Source organism: Solanum lycopersicum, chromosome 1 (assembly GCF_036512215.1).
Source record: "Solanum lycopersicum chromosome 1, SLM_r2.1".
Taxonomy (NCBI): Eukaryota; Viridiplantae; Streptophyta; class Magnoliopsida; order Solanales; family Solanaceae; genus Solanum; species Solanum lycopersicum.
Window position 1 is genome coordinate 3397858 of NC_090800.1, and position 15888 is coordinate 3413745.

Genomic DNA, 15888 nt, shown 5'->3' on the forward strand with positions numbered 1-15888 from the left:
TTTTTTCTTATGTTTCGAACGAGACTACATATGTAAAGTAGGATGACCAGACTAGAAAGTTATTTAAAACTTGATCGAAACAATAATGTTTATTGAAGAAGATATTATAAGGGTTGATTTGAGCGATTACTAATAGCATTGATTTGAGCTTTCCTTTACAAGATATTACAAGGGTTTAATATCTTGATAACACTTTTTTTCTTATGTTTCGAACGAGACTACATATGTAAAGTAGGATGATCAGACTAGAAAGTTATTTAAAACTTGATCGAAACAACAATGTTTATTGAAGAAGCTATAGAGTCGATTACTAATAGCATTGATTTGAGGTTCCAGTTACAAGATATTATAAGGGCTCAGTACCTTGATAACACTTTTTTTTCTTATGTTTTGAACAAGACTTCATATGTAAAACGTAGAAAAATCGGACTAGAAAGTTATTTAAAACTTGATCGAAACATCAATATTTATTGAAGAAGCTATAGAGTCGATTACTAATAGTACTGATTTGAGGGCTCTCGTTGGAATTGATGCACTATGAAATTAATATTATACGCGACATAAACACTTGAAGTACTGAGGGAAATATGTATTAGTTTGGTAATGATTTGAGTAGCAAACTCGAACTCGATAACATGGTCATTTTTTAGGAATTAAAATTCAAACTAATGTTAATAATGAATGTCAATTAGGAATTAAAGGCTCGTTTAATACTATGGATAAGAGATAACTAATGTTGATGTTGATTTTAAAATAAGTTTTTTCATGTTTGATTGAGATAAAATCGCAAGATAACTTATTTTAAAATTAATTATGTAATATTATAACGTTATTTTTATCACACGTTGAAAATGAAGTAACAATTCTGAAATAACTAATTTGTGAATAATTAAAATATGTATTTGTTGAAATTTGAAAAGGAATTACATTATCTTTTATATCCATTTTTTTCCTCAAATTTAGAGAAGTATATTAAATTATTTTGAATTTTCAGATTTTTTCCTAATGTAAATTTAAAAAGAAACTTCCTTTTTTTAAAAAATTATTTTTTCACTAAAAAGAAAACTAATTGAAAAGAATCAAATTGCTTTTTTCTTTTGTAAAAATAGTACGTGCAATATTTTCCGATCACCGGCGTTTGTCAACTCACTAAACTCACCGATGGATTCTCCGCCGGAAAACGCCGGCAAGGGCCTAAAACCTACTATCTCCATATACACTGAATACCTTTCGAATCGAATTTCCAGTTACTTTCCGGCGGCTTCCTACTCGAATTTCCTCAGCAGGATTTCCAATTTCTACCGTGGCAGCTCCGGCACTAGTAAACGACGTCGTAGAAAGACCTCTCTCCCCCTTCCTTTCCCTTCCTCAGCTGAATCTGCTACGTAAGTCTCTGAAATCTCTTTAGTCAACATTTTATTATGACTACAATGAAATAGCCTCCTGCAGAAATGTAGCTTTAGACTGTGTACAATAGACTCCTGTAGTCCGCTCATTCCCCGGACCTGTGCATAGCATGAGCTTTAGTGTATCGAGTTTTTTTTTTTTGATCTTTAGAAGTGAAGGATATCTGAAAGAACATTTTGTTCATAAGTGAAGTTTCTAAGCTTACTGAGATGCAGGGTTGTTTGTGAGGCATCTAGAACTATTGGTGTTTTGGAGGACATTATGGAGTGCATCTTTCTAAATATGCATTACATCCAGAAGAACTTAGAATACTGGCAATCTAAAGCACAGGTTAGCTATTTTGTTGATTTGAAACAATACATACAATCTCTATTAACTGGTAAAGTTGCCTCCGTGTGACCTCATTGGGTCAATCTGTGGAAACAGTCTCTTGTTGAAATGTAGGATAAACGGTAGACCTTTGTGGTCTGGCCCTTCCCCTTACCCTGCGTATAGCCGGAGCTTTAGCGCTCCGGACTGCTCTTTGTTTATTTTCATACAATAGTTTTTAAGGCACAGTTCAAGTTAAATTAGTCATGTATGTATGGTTTCAGGGATCAAATGCTAAAAGAGCATACTTCATGATATGTGAAAGAGGACCATATGCTTTTTTCAATGGCGCAACTCAATTGTTAAGCGATTGTGTTTGTGAAGGTTCTGGGATGCAACATACATATTGTTTGGCATCTTCATATATATCCGAGAGGATAAATTTCTTGAGTAGCTTAAGATATCATTTGGCTACATTTTTGGCACAGGTTAGTTGCTTTTGCATTAATGCACGTGAAAATTAATCATTTAACATTATTTGGTAGTTTATTTCATCAGTTCTTTTCTTTGATGCTGTAATAATTTACCTTTGCTGATTTTCTCATTCCATGCTGGTTCTTGTACATTTATATGATTGTGTACAAGGGAAAATGAGAAGCTGAAGAGTTGTGTAGATACCTTGTTAGTTGTTGGGCTTCTAACGAGAGGATAGGAATTGAAGCATTTCAAGTTTAGGCTCCAGTTGGATACTGTAATTCATCCAAGAGTATCCTTCAATTTAAATTCTCCTATTTGGTTTACAAGACCTTTGACAGTGCAATTCTTTATCAGTTCATATCCCATCGTTCATACTGAATTGCTTTGTTTGTTTATTTCTTTTAAATAGTGATAATATTCCTATTGAGATAACTTCCATCATTTTTTTCATATCCTCCTTATATCAGTTTATATCTTTACATTCTCAACCGTCCCTATAAAAGATGTCTCGCTTCAAAACACCATCCCCCCCGATATGTGATTGGAAGGAATTAATCTTTTGCAAGTTAAAGCCCTAATGCTGTGGTGTGCACCATAGCTTGGGCACTTCACTTAACTTTGATGACACTTAAGTGCAGCATCAAAGTGCTAGGACACACATGTCAGTGCCCATGGGCTCTGTCTTTAGGTATGACAACAATAAATAATATGTAACTAGTAAAACTAAGCAATAAATGAGAGCCTTGATAAACTTTTGAGAAGGAAGAAAAAAGGGGTGGCATGTACGCTTGATTTAGAAAAGGCATACATCCATGTCTATTGTCAGTGCCTGTTGAATTTATTGAGACTGATGAACTTTAATTATGGACAGGATGGATCAAATTATGTATTTCAACAGTAAAATTCTCCATTAAATAACAGTGACCCTCATAAAAAAATTTCAGTTCTCAGAGGGGACTTAGGCAGGGGACCCTCTGCCACCTTATTTGTTTGTCTTGGTTATGGAAATTCGGGCAGTACAATGTTGAAGAAAGCATAAATTCTAGGTTGTTTAAGGGGTCTGAAAATTGGTAGAAATGAGCAGGACAGTATGATGCTTAAGAATATCCTTTATGCAGATGATTCCCATCTATTTTCTGAGGCTGATAGAGTTGCTGTATGTGAGAGGGATTTTGCTATGTTATGAGGCAGTTTCTGGATTGAGATTTAATCTGGCCAAAAGTAACATTTTCAGTATTAATGCTGTTGATTGTGTAAAAGAGCTGCCAGATATTTTGTGCTGCAAAGTTGAAAAGCTCCCCACTGTTTATTTGGGGCTTCTCCCATTAGCATTTGGCAAGGCGTTATTGATAGGTGGAACAACAACTAACCCCATGGAAAACAAAATACTTGTCTTTTGGGTTCAGACTTACTTTAATCAATAGTTGCTTGGATGGTATTCCAACAGATACTATATCCTTGTTTTTGTATGTCTGCAGCAGTAGAAAGAAAATTGGACTCCATTAGAAGACATTTTATATGGGATGGGGCACCGACTTTGATCAAGTGGCTAGTGGTTACGAGAGGTAAGAAGAAGGGGGATTGGGAGTGAGAAATTTGAAGTTGCATAATAGAAGTTTGCTTTTAAAATTGTTATGGAGGGACAACAGGGGGAGTGAGGAAATTTGGCAAAGAATGTAGATGTTATTTATGGGCTATGGCGAAAAGGAGGGATGTTAACAGAACCCAACACCATTAGAAAATGGTGGGGGAATCTATGTGCGGATTTATATGCTAATCTATAGTGCACGTCAACCTAAGGTCTCTCCGCCAAACTAGGTATTTATGTACATATTATCTAGGATTGATCAAATATTATGTGCTGGAAGTCTGGCATCCATGCTTCAAAAAGACTAAATGGTGCATTTGGCCATTTAGTCCAAGCTTTCTTTTGATTGCGTCTGCTTCCGTTTCTGTTATGAAAGCTGAGTTATTTACCCTAAAGGAACGGGGATCAATTCCCACTTAATACTTTTTTTCTCCTCCCTTTTTAGTGGTGCACCCATGTTTTAGTCTTTTAGAAATACTAGATTTACTTATGGGGAATCAGGAAGAGAATAAGATGGTGGGATGAATTTCTTCAGTACGCAAGGCTGGAGGTTGGTAGTGGTGCAAAAATTAAATAATGGCTTGAAACTTGGAATGGAGATGAGAGTTTTAAGAATTTAACTGTGCTGTGAAACAAAGATGAATGTATTTCATATTTGAATTCAAGCTTAGGTTGGTAGATTGTTTTCAAAAGAAGCTCAAATGACTAGGAGTTGCATAGCTTATGTTCAATTGATCAAATCATGTAGACAGATTAATTTGGTTCAACCACAGGGATATTGATATTTCAGTTAACAATTGCTATGGAATGCTATTACAACAGAATAGTCAGAGGATTCCAAATTGGCCTTGGAATATGTTGTGGAAAACCAAGGCATCTGTGGAAGTAGCCCATTTCGGTTGGTTACAATGTTGTGAAAAGCGCGCTTCAAAGCGAGGCGACACCAGTGCGCTTCTTTCTCCTGAGGCGATGCAATCTGAAAAAGGTGCTCGTTTCAAATAAAGAAGCGAGAAGCGACACTAAGGCAAAAGCGCAATAAAGCGCGCTTTTTATTAAAAAAAGCGACAATAAGTTTTTTTTTTTAAAAAAATAGTTTTTTTTATTAAAAAAATAGTTTTTTTTTAAAAAAATCTGAAATATACAATATAACTTAATTTTTCTTTCACGACTCTTCTTTCGCTTCTTCTCTCTTCACGACCACGACTGAGACTGTGTCTCTCTTCATACCTCGACCGGACTGTAGGTGAGTTTTAACCGATGTTTATTAGTTCATCTCTGTTAGTTCCTTTTCTCCTGAAATATATAATCTTCGCCTTTGCTTCATCTCTGTAAGTTTCTTTTCTCTTCACGATGCGACTGCTGTAGTTTCTTCTTCTTCTTCTTCTTTTCTTCTTCTCTTCATCTCTGTTGCTATCTGCTCTATTTCTGTTCACAATTACCGACTGCCTCCTCTGTTTTTTTTTTTCAATTCTTTTGCATTTTTTTTTTCGTTTTTATTTTGTGATCAGTGTGTATGCTAGCAGCTCTTTTTATTTTATTTTTTGGCACTTCTGATGATGAAGAAGATTATTACCAATTATAACCCTTGGTTATGGCACTTGAAGAGTTTGAGGATCTTGTTGAAGAATAGGAGTTTGAGTCTTTGTGATTTAATTATATTTTTGATTTTTTACTGTATATGTTATGACTTATGAGTATTATTGACTATCTATTTTCTTTTAATCTAAGACTATATTACCTCTATTTAGTTATTTAATATTTTTTTATTTTTATACTAAATGTCGCTTTTTTTTAAAAAAAAGCGCGCTTCACTTTACGCTTCTCGCTTCTGTGAAGCAAGCCCTCGTCGCTTTTTTTCACTTCTCGCCTCCCAAAACACTGTTTGGTTAGCAGCTAGGCATGCTTGTTTAACTCAGAACAATCTACAAAAGGGTCTATAGGAAATAACCTCTCTACCCCATGAAAGTAGGGGTAAGGTCTACGTACACCCCACCTTCCCAGACCCCATTTGCGGGACTGACTGGGTATGTTGTTGTATTATTGTTTTTATTATTCATGTTGATGGTTATTTTTTCTTGCATTACATGTGTATTTTTTATCTATCTGTCTTCTTTACTAAAACATGGATTTTGTTGCGCTTAAAGCTCTAACAAACACTTGGTATTCATCTTCATTTTCACTTTTGATAACACTACTTCTATGGACCATATTTTTCATTCTGACAAAGCTGGTGAGGAATAAACGATCAATTCATGTCTTTCCTGCATATATATAGATCTACATGAAGGTTGAGAAGGTTAGTGAGGAATTGGTCAAGGATCCTGAGAAGTCATTATCATCATTATTGGTTGATATGAATGATTTATTTCTGAAATTGGAGGCATCAATTGGACATTTTCATGCAGTGCGCCAGGTGAAGAGTTTTTTTTGTGTAACATAGAAGTTCCCCACCTAAATGTTTGAAAAAGGCTGTTTTGCTAGCTATATGTTTGTCAATTTTGTTTTTTGACATTGTCCATTTATTTATTCTGCAGCAAAGCTCTTCTGTTGATGAAAGCTATTCTTTTCCATTGATATTTGAGAAACTTCCAGAAGTTAATCAAGAAGGGTCTCAATGGACTGATTGTGAGACTAGAGATGCTATCAATTTGATCTACCAAAATGTGGACAGATTGAACGCCTATCTAGCTGCCATTGTAAGAGTTCCCTACCGACTTATAATGAGATAGCTTTACCTTCTCTTTCTTCCTGCTGTGGTCATCTTTTTATCTTTAGCAATGGATTTGGTTTCATCGTTATCAGATTATCAACTCACCACTAAATTACTAAAGTGAAGCGGGATGCTGTTTTCATGACCCAATTCTACCCCTAGACATGACACAGTACTAGAGCTACGAGTTACCCTAGGCTAACTACATGACATAGCATGATACTAAGATAGTAGTGTTGTGGACGGCGAGAGGCAACAAAAGGCGACAAGGGCCTGCCTCGCCACGCGGCGAGGCGCTTGCCTTTTTGAATAAAGGCGCCAATTAATACCAAAAATTAAAAATATTTAATTGCATATTTTATCCAAAATCTTAATAGCAATAACACGTATTAGCAAAAATTCAGCTATGGAGAAGCCAACAGCGATGGGGAAGCCGAGAAGAGAACTGAGAAGAGAGCGAGGGAGAAGAGACAGCGATGGAGAAGCCGAGAAGAGAGTCAATCGAGAGAGAGAGTCGCGATGGAGAAAGCAGATATTTCAAAAGTATAAAAAAAAAACCTAATTTTGACTAATATTGTTAAGTCAAATATTTTTAATTAAAAAGGTGACGCCTTTTCTGTCGCCACACCTCGCCATACCTCGCCATTTTGATCTCGCCTCGCCTCAGTAGAGAATGGCGAGGACCCATCGCCTCGCCTCACCTCTCGCCAAAGGCGAGGAGGTGCTCGCCTTTTGTAACACTGTAAGATAGCATACATAAACGGATTAAATTGATAAGCGGAGTCAAGTCTAATATATCAAAAGAGAGAATCTGATGCAAGACAATCATACGTGGAAAACTAATGTCTGAATAGCCTCTAAACATAAGTGAGTTACTAGGACAAGTCTCTTGCTCACTCAAATATCTTTAACTGAAAGATGATATAGAATATGATCATAAGAAGGTATGACCCTGATCCATGAGGACTCAACAAAACAGTGCAAGCTGAAGGGATCCTGTACTAACCGCGAGCATGATTAGATTCGTCAGAACCTATATTATGAAACAATATAAGCAGAAAAGTATGCGGCCAGTACTCAAAATGTACTGCGAATGGGGAAAGTGCATAAACTGAATGATACTTTATCTGAAAGCATCCTTATTCATAAAAATCTGATAACATGAAGCTTGCATGTGAAAATTGCATAATTATGATCATGAAAATACTTGCATATCATGGGTTTATGAAATCATCATTGAAAACCTTGAATTATAATCAATTCATACATAATAAGATCAATCATAGAGAAAAACTGAAATTCGTAAGAACCCATAAGAAATCATGAAACCTGGAATTTAGGAAGATCATTAATTTGAGAAATTGAGGTTTCCTTGGGACTCAATGGGTAAAAAAGGACCTATTGATGAAGTTCCCACATACCTTGATAGAAATTCTAGCTGAATTTGGAAGAGGAGACTTAAAGCCTTGAAACTCTTGACCTTGCCTTGGGAGAGAAGCGGGGGAAAGAAAATTGATTTTGAGAGAATGAGAGGGAATGGAGTGGCTAGGTCGTTGGAATTAGTTATACCTACTTAGTATAGGCCAAAACTATATAGTAAAGAGATTAAAAGTGTGGGAAAGCACTAAATAGCCATGACTTAAAACTGCTGGAACACCTTTCATGGAAGGCCCACACGGTCGGTGAAGGTGCTCGTGAACAGGAGGGGAAATTGGGTTTCTGAAACTCAACTTCTATGGACTTCTCCACGGTCCCTGTAACCATCTAGTGACCGTACAGGTGTCCATGAAGGACCAGGCTTCCTGAGTTCTTTCGGGTCGGGTTCACGGACCTTTACACGGTTCGTGTAAGCTTTCACGATCCGTGGACCCTTCCATGAAACTCGCCTCAACTTTCCAACTTCTGAGTTCGTTTCCATGGATCCCTTCACGGCCCGTGGTCCCTTTCACGGTCCGTGAATAGGTTCCGTACTAATCCCTTTCTGGTGCTGAATATCTGTCATTTCTTATTCCAAACCCTGTTATGGTCTTGGGAACTTCCGAGGTGTTACAGATGTATATAGTAACTGTCAGGCCATGACATTAGTTGTCAACTGAGATCTGTATAGCTGAAGTACATGAGTGTTCATGTTGAGGAATACAACACAAAGTGCAATGCATGTTTCCAAAATATTTTTTGTAAATTTGGCTCATCTTTTGAGGATAGTTTGTTTGCCATTCATTTTTGAAGGTTACAATTCACCGGAAGCCCAGAAGAGTTACTCGATACTGGATACCCTATACTTGTGGGATTGTGGGCATCTCTATCTGTTCATTATGGTTGCTTCGGCATAGCAGTTTAGTTGGAAGCTCTGACATCGACAACTGGATCCGTGAGGCAAAAGAGTCAACAGCTAGTTTCTGGAATGACCATGTAGAGCAACCGGTAAGCTGACCCTAGTTATTATATTTGCATTCAGATTCTATCTGTAATAATTGAAGTTGAATACTGTTTCCTGAGTTCCTAATTGACTTTGCTTATTATGGTTAAATTCTGTCAACAATCTTTGCTTATCATGGTTAATTCTGGCAACACGCTTTGCTTATCATGATTATCTCTGTCAACACTCAAATGTCCTCAGGAGATTTCCAAATTTGTCGGGCTCTATAAGTCCTCTACATCTATAATGCACATAAATAGGATTGGACTACATATTTCTATTGCTTATGTATATGACTTCTTCAAATTTTAATGAGAGCATAAAACCTTGATTTGATTTTTCATTCTGTAATAGTCTGTAAATTTTAAGACTATATTGATTTCTTTCTTGTTCATGTTAGGTCGAGAGATCTTCTTTTTCCATCATGTAGATTCTTGATATTGCACATGAATATTTCACTTGGAGAATATACACCTTTTCTTTTCTTTTTGCTTGTCTCATCATGCTTGCTAAGAAATACTTCTTTCGTCACTGGACACTGGTGTTCGAACTTCGACTGATGATGTTTCCATCTTGCATTTCAGTTGTCATTTATCTTTTTAGATGTATATGAGATTTTGCATTATCTAATGATCCTTCCATTCATGATGGACTTTCAAATGACTAATCTTTTAATCTGTTGTCTATGTTTGGCTAATATGAGTCATATGAGTTAGCTCATCAGGTTTAGTTGAGTTTTGGTGCTAAACTACCCTGATTGCCATTGGTAAATGTTTGGTTGTATGTCTTCTTTTCACCAGCTCATCTCTATAAGGGATGATCTTTTCTACACATTCCGGAAGAGGCAGAAGGGTGCAATGGAACCTGAAGAAGTGCAATTAACTGCTGACTCTCTACACAGGTTAGTTTATTGAATTTGATTTATTTTTTTAAAATTGTTTCATCATGAGTCTCTTTTATAATATTTGTAATTCAATCTTTAATTCTCTCAAAGGTATTGATAAGTTGGTAGACTTCTTTATAAGCCATTTATTCCTTGGGTTTGAACTACTCTTGGGGGGAATACCCCAACTTTTTTTTTAAAAAAAAAATAGCTTTTGCTGCTCACAATTGTTAGCAATTGACAAAAAGTAATCTTGGAGAAGAAAGTACTAACTTGGACAAGCTCTTTATATATTTCCTTAAGAATCTCGATGTGTGTATTCCATTTGCGTTTTTTCTTTTAACATTTTTTGTAGAATATTCTATGTGGCCCTTGTCGAAAGACACCAGCCTCCTTCATGGTCAGTATGATGCCCTAGGGGTGCTTCTTGTCTTTCACTCTTTAATGGAGTGTTATGCATGTTGTTTAGCATGTTATCTTCTTTTTGTAAGTGCAGAAAGTGCGTTGTTTTATGCATTTGGTGCTATGGGATAAACCTCTTACGCTGTTTTTGGTTTGCAGAATGTTGCAAGCTTTCACTGAGCAGACGAAGGGTGAGAAGGCTCCACCAAATGCAACAGACCAGGAAATGCTTGAAATAGTAATGATGAGGTATGGCTTCCTTTTGCTTTTGTTTGTTGCTTATTTAATATGTAGGGATTGTATAATAGTAGTTAGTACTCATTGTAGAGGATGCTATTTGCCTTCCGTTGCACGTCATGGTGGTAACCTAATAGAATCATTTTTCTCCCTTGTCACTTTATAAATTTTTAAGAAAGTACTTGAATGTTTTTTTTAAAAATCTTTTGGATACTTTGAGTTACTGGCTATACTGGTTTTGCATTGCTTGTAATCACATGTATCTTTAGTTTATATTTTTTTTGGGATGAGGTACTACAATTTAGGGAATAGATACAATCAGAATGGGTAACATAATTTTTGTGTAGGAAGGAGGATTTTTTATGCTGGGACTGCATTTGATTTTTGTCATTAGAGCTAGAAGGATAATAGATGGGACAATGAGGATGGTGGAGTGTGGATGTGGAGCACCATATAAGCTCCTTAACTGATTTTGGCATTACTTGCACCTTTCTAAATAGGTTAAGAAACATGTCCCAGATCTGTTTGGTCACTTGACAGTGCAAAAAAAGGCAATATACATCCTTTGTTTCCTTTTCACACGGAAAGGACCTGCTGTGAATGCTGACCCTTTTCCTGCCACATTTATGTCTATGAAACAGATAATCAGACGAAGATAATAAACTTCTTGTTGTTGCGCAAGGAAAATTGCACATTAAGTATTTTTTCCTTGAAGAAAAAAAAGCACTTCATTTTGATAAAGTATTTTATGTGCATTTTAATGGAGGGCACTTACCTTATCTAAAGAAAAAAGAAGAGGTAGCTTAATTTTGATATTATATAGTTTATCCAATGCTCCTCATCCTCTTCCGGAAGCAATAATCCATGCAACTTTATTGTATTGGTAGTACTTCTTATGTTCAATGAATTTGTCTGCACTGCTTGCCTGCTCAGACAATTAGGGTATCTGATGTTATACAGAATCTTTAACTTTTTACTTTCAGCATGCATCAAATAATTTTGTTTGCTTTCGTGGTAGTTGTTGAATATTTAAACAAAGCAATGATACAAGTCTATTGCATAGTTGTAATATATGCTTAACAGACCATGTTTGAATCAGATCAATTTTCTTGCTCACATTACTAACACCGTACAACTAGGTGTGTTCTTTTATGTCTCTCTTCTAAGTAAGATTGCTACTCTCTACCTTCCTCTCTACCTTCACAAGGTAGGGGTAAGGTTTGTGTAAACACCACCCTCCCCAGATCACACTTATGGGATTATGTTGTTTTCGTTATTAAGTAAGCTAGCTTTTCACTTTAGGTATGAGAAGGAACTGATGCATCCAATTCAAAATCTTTTTTCTGGAGAGCTTTCTCGTGCTCTTCTTATCCAGGTAAATATACTCCACTCTGTTGCAGACTTGCAGTCAATTCTTTCTGGTTTTGGCATTTAACATTTTTTTTTCTGCGTTACAGGTTCAGAAGCTGAAGCTTGACATTGAAGAGTGAGTGAGAGCAATTGATATTCTTGTCCTGAAGTCATAACTTTCTGAGAGTTAAAGGTGTTTATTGTTTTCTTCTCGGATTTTCATATTTTTAAAACAGGGCTATGCTGGAGCTGGATCAAATTCTTAGGGCCAATGAAATCAATTTTGCTATTTTAGCTGCTCTGCCCGCTTTCTTCCTCTCTCTTATTGTGATCATGTTGGTGCGTGCTTGGCTTAAACAGGTAAAGTAGCTTGTTTTCGTTTAAAAATCAATTTGTGTCATATATTATTCCATTAAAAATAATTGTAAAAGGGATCAGGATTTGTCACATGAGAGACAAAGAGGAGGAACAGGGTTCTATTCCCACACTTATTAAGCCCCCCCCCCCCCCCCCCCACTCTCCTCACGCAGTTCTTGAAGCCTCTACTTTTGATGAGCTATATCAGCTGGTTCGGCTACTACCTCTACTTTTTTTATCCTGTTTGTAAGATTATTGAAGGAGATGTTGGTCATAAATTCAGAGTTAGAGAGTACTGGATTATGGGAGGCAATGAGGGAACCTACTTCTGATGTCATCAAAGAAAAAGATCGGAAAGAGTTCCCTGGGGAAAGAGATTGAGGTAGGAGTTTTCTGATGAGGGAGGCTTGTTATGCGATTCACAGAAACAGTTACTATGATATTACACAATGATAAATTCTTCATAATTGTACACAATTGTTAGATCCTCTGGATTGGGCACTTTTGATTCGATTTTAAACCTAAAAAGTGGACTCAACTTTGGCTCAGAACAACTTCAGCGGATATTTTCTTCATTTCTCTTTTCCCCTTCTAATGCTATTGACATGAGGTAAGTGATTATTAGTTGAAACTACGAAGAAAGTAAATAGTATTCACATATTTAGTGGCTGATATATATGATGGATAATAGAAGTCATTTTAGGAGTTTTCTTTTCTCTTTTCCCCTTCTAATGCTATTGACATGAGAAAGTGAGTACTAGTTGAAAAAACCAAGAAAGGAAATAGTAACATTTACTGGTCGATATATATGATAATATGATGGTTAATAGAGGTCTCTCATTTAAGAGTCTTGCCATGCTGTGCGAAATGATATAACACCATGAAATCTTGAATATAATCAGGATAAGAAAGCAGAAGGCAGGGGAAGGGTTGCCCGAATTCAACGACGACTGCTAATTGTGGAAGTAGAGAGAAAGATTATGCAATTAGAAAGCTGCAAAGAGCAAGGACAAGTAAGGCCCTTTGAACTTTACCAGCTCATTTATTAAATCTTTGTACAATAGTATTTGTGCATTTGATAATCTCATGTTTCTTCCACTATCATGCAATCCATTTTCATCTAGTAAATTGTGGAACCGTTTACTCAATCCTATTCATTTTCTCCCTGACAGTTGTGCTATAAATATCTTTTGCTCTCCAGTTCGTTTATTAGATAAAAACTTGGTGCTTGCATGTAATGCTGCCATAGCTTGGAGTTGTTCTTGTTTTCGTTCTCCTATTCACTTTTTTCGTCTTTTCCCCGAACGCCTCAGGAAAAAGATGCTCAATGCATGTTGGGGTTGGCATTATATTATCTGGATCGCTTGTACTGTGCTGTCGAAGGACATGCAAGGGCGACTGGTGAATGGATAAGGTTTGTTTCTCTTCGTCCTTATCTTAACCCATACTCTGTCTGCCATGGATTTTCTGAAATTTTATTACTCTAATATGACATTTACATGTGAACAGTTTGAGGCAGGATATCATTGACTTAGCGAAACCAGATCTTCAAACTGCACATAAACTCAGGATTACATCGCGGATGGAACGGGTATATGACTGCTTGCTTCCGTTACCAAAAACACAGTAATCTATCTATCTTTCAGTCTTCACATTTACTATTTCAGTCAAACAACTCCGCCTTTTGTATAAATTGGGGGACGATGCTCCCCCTTTCACGCTCCACCCTTATCTTTTGTTTTCCTGGGGTGAGATTTGTCCTAGAGCATTTTGCTGCTCGTTACAATGTCCACGACATTTTAATTTGTACAACTACAAGAGAGAACTAAGCTACCATTCCCCAGCAAGAGAATCGCGGAATACATCTGTCTGTGACTTCTTTGTTTTTCTGCAATGACTTGCCATTTGACAGGCCTTTTTCCAAAAATCTGAATTTTTTTAGCTGTCACTGCATTTATCTGGCAATATATTTGCAAATCCGATTGGAAACAACCTCTCTACTCCATATATACTTTGAGGGGTATCAACCGACACCCCTTTGTTGTAAAATTACTACACAGTAAAAATATTTGGAATTACTATGGATATGTTGTTTTGTACTCTTCTCCAGTTTACTCAAACTTCAATATTTGTTTCTGCACATTTTGTTAAAGCAATCTCCTTGGTAATGTTTGTATGTGTTTTATGTACTCGTATTCTCTTTGCAATGAACCTTTAAATAAGAATTTATCAACAATTCATCTACTTGGCAATGTTTGTATGTGTTCTATTTGTAATGAAAGCTTTAAGAGTGAGTTCATTAAGAATTTCTCAACAATACATCTTCAATAATCAATAGCATCGAACCCAATGGCGTGGTCTAATGATCAAGAAAATCATGGTCGCTCAGGCTCAAACCCAATAGACACACAAAAAAAATGAATAGGTGATTTCTTCTCGTTTGTATTAGTCTTGGTGGATAGGGTTATTTGATACGTATTGTTGATGAAAGATAACAGATATCTCGTGGAATTAGTTTAAGTGCGTGTACGTCTTCACACCATAGTTATAAAAAAGTAAATCAATGGCACTTTCTAGGGGATTGCTACAAAGTATGAGTAAACTCAATGATTAGGACTTGTGAACCCTAATTTACTAATGCAGCCGGAAGATGTTAATTTTTCTCATCAAATCAATAAAATAAGATATTTTTTTATATCGGTTTTTGATTTATCGATTTTGATCATTAACGATTTGGATGTTAGTTTAACCAATTATAAAATAAATACATGACTTCTTTAATAAATTTTACATCGAAAGACAATAATGTAATTGTACAAATGCTCATAAAATGAAAGCAATAATAGCTGACATGAAAAGAATTATACAAGTATAACCAATCGAATTAGGAATCCAAGGATCACTCCAAAGTCCAAACCTTAATATTTTCTCCATCTCCTACTCTCCATCGAATTTCTTGTTACAACAAATCTCGTCCGCACATTATTTATGTAGTATTCATGACTTTATGTGATATTTAGTTAGATAAAAATCTATTAATATTGTTAAACTTGAGATGTCTTCTTTACTATGTATGCCGGTTTAGCGACGAGAAAAGACATAAAATCACCATTGAAGTTGTCCCAGATTTTCAAAAATACACCTTAACTTTGCAACCGTCTTATAACCCTACTAAACAGTTTTGAACATATATTATTATATCATTTTTCGATTAGCTCCAAATCTTAAGAAACCAATGTTTGTTTTATTAAACTAATGCAAATTTTGCCTATGATTTGTAATAATAAAATATATATATATATATATCTATATTAACATGGGGATGTAGCTCAAATGGTAGAACGCTCGCTTTGCATGCGAGAGGCACGGGGTTCGATCCCCCGCATCTCCAATCTTTTTTAAAAAAAATTATTTTTCATCATTTAATTTTTTTTGTTCACAAAATTAAATGAAAAAAAAATATTCATTTATATTATTTGGTCTTTTTTCAATTTCTTTTAATATTTATTATTTTTTTCATTTCAACTTCGAATACATAGTTAAAATTTGACAAAACGATCCGATAGGATATCACATCTCACTTTTTAGGATTATACTTTGTATATTATTCTAATTGATTTGAACATATAAAATAGTAATTTATTCCCCGAATTTATAATTTTTTCAAGTGAAAATTCATGTTATTTTATATTGTACTATTATTTATAATATTAGTTTTGTAGTTGTTTGTCCTTTGAGTTCGGATATTG

The 15888-nt window shown here is 35.6% G+C and overlaps 1 protein-coding gene and 1 non-coding gene across 2 annotated transcripts; both read left to right on the plus strand.

Annotated features, from left to right (window-relative positions):
* Positions 1-1004: 1004 nt before the first annotated feature.
* Positions 1005-14291, plus strand: LOC101253612 (protein DGS1, mitochondrial). The gene is made up of 14 exons (XM_004228431.5): positions 1005-1385; positions 1623-1737; positions 2001-2204; positions 6057-6194; positions 6316-6477; positions 8721-8915; positions 9711-9811; positions 10355-10444; positions 11735-11807; positions 11890-11918; positions 12019-12142; positions 13042-13152; positions 13453-13553; positions 13649-14291. Exons 1-14 carry the CDS (start codon positions 1162-1164, stop codon positions 13767-13769), a joined length of 1788 nt encoding a protein of 595 aa, XP_004228479.1. The 5' UTR covers positions 1005-1161; the 3' UTR covers positions 13770-14291.
* A 1166-nt stretch (positions 14292-15457) lies between these two features.
* TRNAA-UGC (transfer RNA alanine (anticodon UGC)) lies at positions 15458-15530 on the plus strand. The gene has a single exon. It is a non-coding gene; the product is annotated as a tRNA-Ala (tRNA).
* Positions 15531-15888: the final 358 nt, after the last annotated feature.